The 10000-nt window shown below is 55.9% G+C and overlaps 3 protein-coding genes across 3 annotated transcripts in view; all 3 read left to right on the top strand.

Annotated features, from left to right (window-relative positions):
- Positions 1–3378, top strand: part of PTSG_11995 (uncharacterized protein) — a 5592-nt gene extending 2214 nt beyond the window's left edge. Inside the window, exons 8-17 of the mRNA XM_004995844.1 lie at positions 1–37; positions 250–299; positions 520–693; positions 896–1018; positions 1257–1360; positions 1743–1856; positions 2054–2169; positions 2459–2587; positions 2779–2879; positions 3113–3378. The exon at positions 1–37 is cut by the window's left edge and continues 96 nt beyond it. Coding sequence (XP_004995901.1) covers positions 1–37; positions 250–299; positions 520–693; positions 896–1018; positions 1257–1360; positions 1743–1856; positions 2054–2169; positions 2459–2587; positions 2779–2879; positions 3113–3328 — 1164 coding nt within the window. The 3' untranslated portion in view covers positions 3329–3378. The remainder of the gene's footprint in view (positions 38–249; positions 300–519; positions 694–895; positions 1019–1256; positions 1361–1742; positions 1857–2053; positions 2170–2458; positions 2588–2778; positions 2880–3112) is intronic.
- On the top strand, positions 3375–5694 carry PTSG_11994 (uncharacterized protein). The gene is made up of 8 exons (XM_004995843.1): positions 3375–3500; positions 3714–3821; positions 4001–4042; positions 4212–4234; positions 4511–4589; positions 4817–4856; positions 5023–5122; positions 5381–5694. Exons 1-8 carry the CDS (start codon positions 3419–3421, stop codon positions 5441–5443), a joined length of 537 nt encoding a protein of 178 aa, XP_004995900.1. The 5' UTR covers positions 3375–3418; the 3' UTR covers positions 5444–5694.
- A 121-nt stretch (positions 5695–5815) lies between these two features.
- Positions 5816–10000, top strand: part of PTSG_11993 (uncharacterized protein) — a 6406-nt gene continuing 2221 nt past the window's right edge. The window contains exons 1-7 of the mRNA XM_004995842.1: positions 5816–7195; positions 7372–7436; positions 7645–7679; positions 7939–8748; positions 9052–9177; positions 9502–9626; positions 9780–9893. Of these exons, the coding sequence (XP_004995899.1) occupies positions 6348–7195; positions 7372–7436; positions 7645–7679; positions 7939–8748; positions 9052–9177; positions 9502–9626; positions 9780–9893 (2123 nt within the window). The 5' untranslated portion in view covers positions 5816–6347. The remainder of the gene's footprint in view (positions 7196–7371; positions 7437–7644; positions 7680–7938; positions 8749–9051; positions 9178–9501; positions 9627–9779; positions 9894–10000) is intronic.

Below are 10000 nucleotides of genomic sequence, written 5' to 3'. Positions count from 1 at the left end.
TCGTCCATGTGCGACATGAAGTTCCAGTCGTACGAAGGTGAGCGACACACTTGTGTACATGTATACGTATGTGTACGTGTGTGTATGTGCGTGTGTACGTGTGCCTACGTGTGTGTACGTGTGTATGTGCGTGTGTACGTGTGCCAGTGTACTTGTGGGGACGCCCTCAATCGCCCTCACTAGCGGCTTTCCATCACCCACTGCCCCCTCCCCCCCTTGTCCCCAATCTTTATGATATCCTCTCCTCAGAGGCTGTTGACCAAGGCAACCGACTCGCCAAGCACGTTGGCTGTGGGGATGTGAGTTCACAGGCTGCTGCGCAGTGGTTGCTTGCTGTTGCTTGCTGTTGCTTGCTGTTGCTGCTGTTGCAACACGCGCGTTCATCATGACGTCATCACACCGCCACGTGTACGTGTTGCGTGCATCGCCCAAACGCTCCACTCACACATCACCAACAACAACCACATCACCACACCACATCGTCGCCACACCATCACACCAATCACTCCTCCCAATCAGGCTGGGGACCGGCTTGCATGTCTGCGCTCGCTGCCTGCGGAGAAGATACAGCGGGCGTTCAACAACAAGCGCGGCTTGCTGCTGCACACGGGGGTGCGCTGGTTCCCCACTGTTGATGGTGTCGTGATCCCAGACTACCCCGTCTCCCTCATGCGCCAGCACAAGCACAACAAGGTCAGTACACGGTGTGGTGGTGGCGGCAGCTGTCTGCGTGGTGGTGGTGGTGGTGAAGATGTTAATGGTGGTGGCGGGTGTCGCCACGCATGAAGGACACACACACACACACACACACACACACTCTCTCTCTCTCTCTCTCGCTCTTGCTCTGGCACTCTCTTTCTCTCTCCATCTCCCTCTCCTTCTGTTTCGCGTCCAGGTTGATGTGATTATCGGCAACAACGCCGACGAGGCGTCTCTGTTTCTGCTGATTGCGTACAACGTCGCCGTGTTTGAGAGCTCATGGCGCGATCTTCTCCCAGCAACATTCGCCCAAGACCAGGTCTGCAAAGGACACGATTGTGGTGGTGATGTTGGTACTGCTGGTGGCGGTGGTGGTGGCATGGGTGGAGATAGCGGCCGCATGGAGGTGATGCAAGACTTTGTGTAAGTGTGTGCGCGCGTGTGCAGATGACGGAGGGATTTGTATTCATGCATTCCTTCATCCCCGCCTCGCCCACGGCCATCACATCACACACCTCACACGGCATGGCGTTGCAACACCACCAACACGGCGGCAGCTTGGGCGGGTTGCGGCGCTTTTTCCGCAGGAGTGGTCGCCGTTCCAGAAGATGGCTGCTCTCCTCGACAACATGTCGTCCTGCTCAACCCTCAGAACAGCAATGTGTGTGTGTGTGTGTATGTGTTGGGGGAGGGGAGGAGTTGTGTGTATATAGTGCGTCTGTGTGTGTGTGTGCGTGTGTGCGTGTGTGCGCGCGTGTGTGTGTGCGTCTCTGTGTGTGTGTGTGTGTGCGTGTGTGCGTGTGCGCGCGCGTGTGTGTGTGTGTGTGCGTGTGCGTGTGTGCGTGTGTGCGCGTGTGTGTATGTGTGTGTGCATCTCTTTCTCTTTCTCTCTGCCCCCCCCCGCCTTTGTCTCTGTCAGGGCAACATCGATAAGTTCTTGCTCACCTGCTTCCCGACCCCCAAACTCACACGCGTTCAACACGCGCTCCACACGCGCTCCACACGCGTTCAACGCACGTTCAACGCTTTCGTTCCATCGCCAGGGCGCTTGCCTCGTCCCCTGAATCGCACGTGTTCGTGTACCACTACACGTTTGTGCCGGAAACACTTGGTTGGCCCTTTGATCAGCTGGGTGCATTCCACGGCTCAGAACTCAGGTATGAGTTCATGTGAGCGTGCGTATGTGTGTGCACGTGTGCGTGCGAAAGCGAGTTTGCACTTGTTGTGTTGTGTGCAAGACGACTGCGACTGATTGTGAAACACTCCAACGCTCCCTGCACCTTCCCCCCTCCCGACCACCACAACCAACATCGATATCACCCATCAATCACTCCTGCGCCTGCGTGCATGGTAGATATGTGTTTGAGGGCGAGCCTGAGATGAGCGATGCAGAGAAGCACCTCTCCCAGACCATCCAGGACCTGTGGTACGCCTTTGCCCGCGGCTCCACGCACAACCTCTCCAGCGGCGGTGCGAGCAATATGCTGGTTGTGACAAAGTGGTGTTGTGGTGGTGGTGGTGAATTGTTGTTGTTGTGGTGGTGGTGGTGAATTGTTGTTGTTGTTGTGGTGGTGGTGGCTATTGAGGGCTGTGAGTCTTGTCTGTTGGCCGGAAGGGCGTGCGTGTGTCTGCCAATTCCAAGGCAAACACGCATACGCACAAGCACACACCCTGCGTTTCTCTCCTCCTTTCGACTCTGAGCATTGCACGCCCTCGACACTCATCCGTCACCCACTGATACAACGTGCACTGCGTACAGAAGTGCATTGGCCGCGTCTGGATGACCAGCACCCCGTGTATCTTGACTTGCACAACGGCAATCTCTCTGCGCGCTCCACCAAACCCATCGAGCGCTGGGAGGACACGCAGCACCGCCTTGAAGACCACGGTAGATTGGCTGGTGTGCTCCGCCATGAACGCCCTGCGCGCGCCTCGGCCACACATATGAAAATACACATACTCATATCTTGCACACACATCTTACACGCACACATCTTACACACACACACACACATCTTACACACACATCTTACACATACATATACACATACTCATACACATACGCATACACACCACCAGAGCCGCTGTTTGTAAACGAATCGGAGCCGAGCCCGTTTGCATTTTGCCCGTTCTTTGACACGCTGCTGTCGACGGAGAAGAAGCTTATGGCGCCACCAGCGGTAACAGTACAACACCCAGCCCACATTCATTCATTCATTGTTCATGGCTCATTCATTGATTGCATCGGGACACTGTTACACACACACACACGCATGATGGACTCAGTTTGCCCCCTCTCACATACACACATCCATACACACACACACACACATCCACACGCCCGCACACATACACACACATACACGCACACACATCCACACACACACACATCCACGCTGCAAAATATGTGTAGGACTTTGAGGAGGCCTGGGATTCGTTTCTGGTGAATGTGGTGCTGGTGAAACTGATCAAGCAGCACGGACGAACAGTGTTGGCTGTGCTCCTCACCCTGGCTGTCATTGTCATCTCGCGCAGGTGTTACCCCACCCCTCTCACCACCGCCACACGCCCGCCACCCTCCACAAGCCACGAGCATGCGCACACCAATGGTGTGGCGACACGACACTGAAAAAGATGCATGGCTGCAGCTGTTTAACGACGCCATAAATAGTAGTCCCATATCAACAAGCACACCAACCACACGACTCCAACCATCATCATGTCTGACGATGAGCATCAGAGCGAGGGCGAGGGCGCCCCCATGGAGATCCCCGAGCCGGTTGTGGTCAAGTACTGCCCAGGTGAGGCGGCGTGGGGCTTTCATGTGTGGTGTGAAGGAAGGAAAAATGAAATACAGGAGGGGTGTGTTGCTTTTTGCATCCTGGTTTGATTGTGGACGCAAATCACCACGTTCATCGCAGCATGGATTGTTAGTTACACGCGCTCACCATCATGTCATGCCATCCACACACAATGGGGGGGGGGGTGGTTCTTCTGGGTAATGCTCCATGCAGTGTGTACCATGCCGTACGAGTACTGTGAGTTTTCAAACACAAAGAAGCAGTGCTACACGAGGCTGAAGGAGGACGACCCAGACCTGTTTGCAGAGCTCCTCGGCGATTGTGAGTGTTGCATGCTTTTGTTTGCGCGTGTGTGCGTACGTGCGTGTGTGCGTGTGCTTGTGTGTGTGTGTGTGACTGTGTTTCTGATTGTCGACACGTGCTACCGCCCTTTCCCGTCATATTTCCATCATGCTGTCATTGCTGATCGCTTGTCATTCCTCCTTTGTGTGTTCTTGCAGTGAACTTGGATGAGGTCCAGGACAAGAAGAAGCCTGCACAAGGTACGCGGTTGTGTGGTGTACCCATGTGTATGTCATATGTGTGCGTGTCGAGCGTGCACATGTGTTGACATCCTTGAACGTGCATGTTCTGCTTTGGTGATGCACGTGTACCCATTCATATCCTCTGCCGCCTCTTTTCATTTCATGTGCTGTGTGCGTTCGACCACAGTGAAATTCACCGAGGACACCAAGGTGCGACCGCCACACTGCATGCCCTGCGAGTGCAATGAGCTCACTGCACTGTGTAATGTACTCTGCACATGGCACATGCGCACATGTGGCGTGCACATGACACGTGCACATGACAACTGGCACATGCATACTCCTTCCTTGACTGACCTTTCTCGCCTGTTGCACCTTTGCTTCCTCCACACACACACACACACACACACACACACACACACACACACACACACACACACACACACACTCGCACACACACACATGCATGCACTGTTGCATAAGCAGAAGTCGGCGATTGTCGTCACGCGCATCCAGCGCACAAAGAAGAAGTTTGCGTCCAACATTGCTGGCCTCAAGGCATTCGGTGGGGTTGACGTTGTTGCCGTGGTGTGGTGTGTTTGCGTTGTGTTGTGGTTGTGTTGTGGTTTTGTTGTGGTTGTGTCGTGGTTGTGTTGTGGTTGTGTTGTGGTTGTGTTGTGGTTGTGTCGTGGTAGGTACCATTGGATACCATTGGATGCCATTGGATGCAATTGGATGCGAAGACTGCATGCGCTGACTCGTGTGTCGTTTGCGTTGTGCTGCCTCGTGCAGGCATCGACCTGAAGAAGGCATCAAAGGCCATCTCCGGGCGGTAAGCAGTACAGCGCTGCTGCTATTGCTGTTGCTATTGCCGTTGTTGGCGTTGGTTGCCGTTGTTACTGCAGATGTTGGTGTAGGTTGTCTGTGCATTCGCGCGCGCGAAATAGATTGCACTGCTTTGGCTCACGGACACGTGCGGGCGGGGTTTGTGTTGAAAGGTTTGCTGCGAGCTCGAGCGTGGTTGGCGACGATGAGGTGCAGGTGACCGGCGACGTCACAGTCGACATTGTTGACTTTCTCACAAGCAAATTCGACGGGGTGCGTGCCTGGCCTGCTGGCTGTCGTGATGTTTTGACGATATCTGTTGTTCGTTGTAGTACCTTGTTCTACACAGGACATTACACGCACACACACAAACGCACATGCGCACTGTTCGTTGTAGTACCTTGTTCTACACAGGACATTACACACGCACACACATACACACATGCACAATCCACACACGCGCATGCCCTCTGCCTTTCTTCCTCCCACTCTCATACACTGTCACACGGCCTCTGTCTCCCACCCTCTCAGATCAAGAAGGAGGACATCAAGATTGTGTTCAAGAACAAGAAGCCAAAGGCTGATACCAGTTGAAGCCGCGATTGGCCTCTTTTGTTGAGAGTTGTTGTTCGAGTCTTGAGATGAAGAGGTGATGTGGGGCATGGTGGCGACAGCTGTGAAGCATCGGTGCTCTTGGCGCTACTTGCCTGTGTCTGCATCTGCACCTGTGTCTGCCTGTGTGGATGAGCCACGCGTTTGATTGCTCGTACAGCACATGTAGCAACCACCCCACACACTATGACAACACGAAAAGACAGCCAAAAAGTGAAGCAACATCAAGCAAGCCTCACACACGCCAACCCAACAACAACAGCACAAGACTCACAACAGCAGGAGCAACAGCCGCAAGCAAGTCAACACAACGCAACCAACAAAACAGCAAAGCCACATCACTCCCAAAGTCTTGCTCGTCGTTTGCGTGCATGCACGAATTTCGAAAGAAGCAATATCAGACGCCGTGTTGTTTGTGTGGGTGTCGCAGTTGTTGATCACAACAGGTATCATCACACACGCCACCTCCTCTTCCGCTCGTGTGTGTGTGTGTGTGTGTGCCGCATTCCCCCAACCCACCCACCACCATCAGCACCGGCAGCAACAGCAGCAGCAAGTACCAATCCCTCACATCAATCCTCGCGAAGCTGCAGAGCAACACCTGTGGTTGCTCTGTGTGTGACAACTTACATTTCCAACAGCCTTCCGACAGAGCATCAGCATCACCATCGCGTTTGGACGGGACGCGAGCCACAACCAACCCAGCACACCAACCAACCAGCCAACACACCAACCACTCCTCCCTCGAGCCTTGCCTCTCACCCAAACACGCGCCACACCCCGCCCTCCTCCCTACACGTGCCGCCAACTTTGACCAACGCGAACAACACGCGCACGTCTCTGCACGTGCCCATTGACACGCAGTCCCAGTCCAAGTCTCAGCGCAATGGCCGCCGATACGATGTATGCCGAGCGGTTGCTGCGCACCGTCCTGGCGCATGCCACCCCATCGCTGACCTTGGAGTATTCGTGCGACGGATCCCTGCTGGCGTCCGCGTCCAAGGACAAGACCGCCAAGGTGTTCAACACAGCCAACTTTGACGAGGTGCACACGCTGCGCGGGCACCATGACCGCATCAACGGGCTTGCCTTCTCCCCGCGCACCCGCCACATCCTGGCCACGGCGTCCAAGGACAAGACCGTCCGCATCTGGAACACAGACACAGGGAGCGTCATGCGCACGCTGCGCGGCCACAGCCTGGAGGTGAACGACGTCTCGTTCGCGCCGGACGGCCGCACCATCGCCTCCTCCTCAACAGACGAGAGCGTCATCCTGTGGGTCACGGGCACGGGCGAGATGCTGTCCAAGCTGGTCGGTCACAGTGCGCCCGTCTTGGCATGCTGCTTCTCGCCACCGGGCCGCCGCCTGATTGCCTCGGGCTCCGAGGACCACACACTCATCATCTGGAACGCGGCCACGCGGCGGAAGCTCAAGGCGCTGACGGGCCATCGCGACGCCGTCACAGACGTCAAGTTCAGCCCGCTGGACGACCGCATCGTCATATCTGCTTCCCGCGACACGACCATCATCGCGTGGAGCATCGACAACGGCAGCCAGCTCATGGTGTTCCGAGGGCACACGGACATTGTCACTGGTGTCGCCTTCTCCCCGGACGGCTGGCTCATGGCGTCCACGTGTGCAGACACGACAACGCGCATCTGGAACCTGCAGAGCTGCAAATGCGTCTCCATCTTGCACGGGCACAGGCAGTGCGCCTCTTCCTGTGACTTCAGGTGCGTGGATGTGTGCGCGTAGGTGTGTGTGTGCGTGTGTGTGTGTGCGTGTGCGTGTGCGTGTGCGTGTCTTTGTATGAGCGATTGTGTCTCCGTCAGCACATGCATGAACTACCACACCACGCTGATGCTGTCACTGCGGCGCGTGCATCTTGCGACACCTTTGTTGACCACAGTCCGACTGGCCAGACGGTGGCCACAACCTCGTGGGATGGAAGCATCAAACTCTGGGACATATCACGTACGTGTGTGCGCGTGTGTATGTGTGTGCGTGCGTGCGTGTGTGCTGTGTTTGCGTGTGTGCTGTGTTTGCTTGTGGGATATTTGCACGTGCGCGTGTGCGCGTGTGTATGTGTGTGCTGTGTTTGCGTGTGTGCTGTGTTTGCTTGTGTGCTGTGTTTGCACGTGCGCGTCTGACAAGCTCCATCCGTCTTTGTATATCTCTGCAGATGTGCCATCAGCTGGACGAACGCCAGAGGGGAAGGTGCGCACCCGTACAGTTGCGCCATTGCCACTTGAGGAAGGGGTGTCGTGATGGACCTGCGTGCGTGCCTGACACAGCTCCCGCAACACACACACACACACAACACACACACACACAAACACAAACACCCAACACACAACACACAAACACAAACACCCAACACACAACACACGCTCCCGCAACACACACACACACACACACACACACAATACAAACACACACACACACACACACACACACACACAACAATACATGCGAGGTGCTGCCAAACGGTGAGCTGTCGAAGCAGAGCGCTCCCAAGCTGCTGGCGGGCGCGCCCTCGCCCAAGCAGTCGCCGACATCCACACCATCACAGCAGTCACCCCCACACCCTCCATCACAGCAGCAGCAGCAGCAACAGCAGGATGTGCGAAATGAGGCGACAATGACGGCTGCGCGCCAGCTGCCGGCTGCACCACGAACGCGTGCGTCTCGTCGCTCATCATCAGCGTCCATCAAGTCGCCGCCCACCACACCGCCCACGACCACAACACCCACGCCCACTGGCACTGGCAATGGCGGTGGCGGTGCCATGGTGACATCGGCGCCAGTCACACCCGCTGGTCGAGCTGGCAGCAGCAATGCTGTGACGCCAACGACAGCACCAGTGACAGCACCAACAACCCCAGCAACAACAGCAGCAACGACAGCAGCGAAGGGCCGACGCACGTCCTCCTCTCCGCTCGCAATCACATCCGCAACAGCAACCACGCCAGCAGCGGCGACAGTGACAGGCACGGGGCCACCTCAGCGACCGAAGGACGTGTTTTCATTTGACGGTACAGAAGCAGCAGAGCACCCGCCATCTGGGAAGGCGAAACGCACACCATCCGTTACCGTGAATGGACGTAATGGCGCTGATGGTGGTGTTGATGGTGGTGTTGATGGTGGTGTTGGTCGTCTTGGCAGCGGCAGTGATGGCGCTGTGTCGCCGATTGATCGGGCAATGTGGGACCAAGAGCTGACGGAGAAGGAGAAGCTGCGACGGATGGCGGAAGAGACGAAACAGGCGCTCAAGACTGAACACGAGGTGTGTGTGTGCGTGTGTGTGTGTGTGGTGGGGGGGGGTGGTGCTGTGAACGCAGAAATGTGTCTCGATGCCTGTACAAGCCAGCCACGGACCTTGTCTCTTGTGCAGCTGTGTGTGTATATCTGTGTGTGTCTGTGTGTATATCTGTGTGTCTGTCTGTCTTTGGCAGTCACTCGCTCACACACACACACACACACACACACACACACACACACACACACACACACTCTCTCTCTCTCTCTCTCTCTCTCTCTCTCTCTCTCTCTCTCTCTCTCTTTGTCAATCACGCGCGTGCGTGTGCAGGCGCGCACCCAGCTTGCATCCAAGGCGCTAGCGGAGGAGGTGGAGATTTCACGGCTGCACCGCCTTGTGCGGGAGCTGAAGGAGAAGGGCGACGAGGAGCGAATCAGGAAGGAGTCGCAGGTGGCGGTGAGTCAGCCACAGACGCTTGCGCATTGAAGAGATGTGTGCACAGAGGGAGGAGGAGGGAGGGAGCAGGAGGAGAAGGAGGAGGAGGAGGAGGAGGAGGTGGAGGTGGAGGAGGAGGAGAAGGTGGTGGAGGAGGAGGAGGTGGTGGTGGTGGTGGTGTGTGCAGGGGATGTGATACCGCGCCATGCTTTGGATTGTGTGCGCACACCGACTGGCGCATGCAGGGTGCAGTGTGTAGGGTGTATCGCGGTGTGAATATGTCATGTTATTGCATTGCGTGTTTGACACGACAACGACGTGCAACTATGTTGTGTGTGTATGTAGGAGCTGACGCGGCGATTGGAGCTGCTGGAACAGGCCCAGGTTGAGTCTGATGATATTTCAGAACGCTACTCTGCATTTTGGATGACGTCATTCGACAGCATGACATTCGGCTCAGTCATCTCATCGTGAGTTATGTGTGTGTGTGTGTGTGTGTTGTGTTGTGTGTGTGCTGTCTGATGTTGGGGTGTTGGGGTTTTGTGTTTTATCGCACGCACGCGCTCGCAACCTTCGTTCTCTCTGATTCAGCGAACACCAACGCCCATGCAACCTGTCATCAGGGGCGCGTACTGCGACGTGCACGACGGAACATGGGGCCACACCGCTGTTGTTCTCAAGAAGTTCAAGGAGAAACTCCGGACTGCTTATTATGCCAAGGTGCGCAGCACAACTGTGTGTGTATGTGTGTGGTTGAACCGTGTCATTGCGTGTGATCATTTATTGCACGCATTGCAGCAATGATGACTCACCGTATCCATTGGCGACTACCCCTGCTACCTCA

This window comes from Salpingoeca rosetta (genome assembly GCF_000188695.1).
Source record: "Salpingoeca rosetta unplaced genomic scaffold supercont1.7, whole genome shotgun sequence".
In the NCBI taxonomy this organism is placed as follows: Eukaryota; class Choanoflagellata; order Craspedida; family Salpingoecidae; genus Salpingoeca; species Salpingoeca rosetta.
The sequence above is the reverse complement of the archived record's forward strand: the minus strand, read 5'-3'. Positions and strand labels throughout refer to the sequence as shown.

Coding starts and splice junctions, on each gene's coding strand:
- PTSG_11994 (XM_004995843.1), top strand. CDS start 3,419: ATGTCTGACGATGAGCATCAGAGCGAGGGCGAGGGCGCCCCCATGGAG. Junction 4,043..4,211: donor CAAGAAGAAGCCTGCACAAG/GTACGCGGTTGT, acceptor GTTCGACCACAG/TGAAATTCACCGAGGACACC. Junction 4,857..5,022: donor TCAAAGGCCATCTCCGGGCG/GTAAGCAGTACA, acceptor TTGTGTTGAAAG/GTTTGCTGCGAGCTCGAGCG.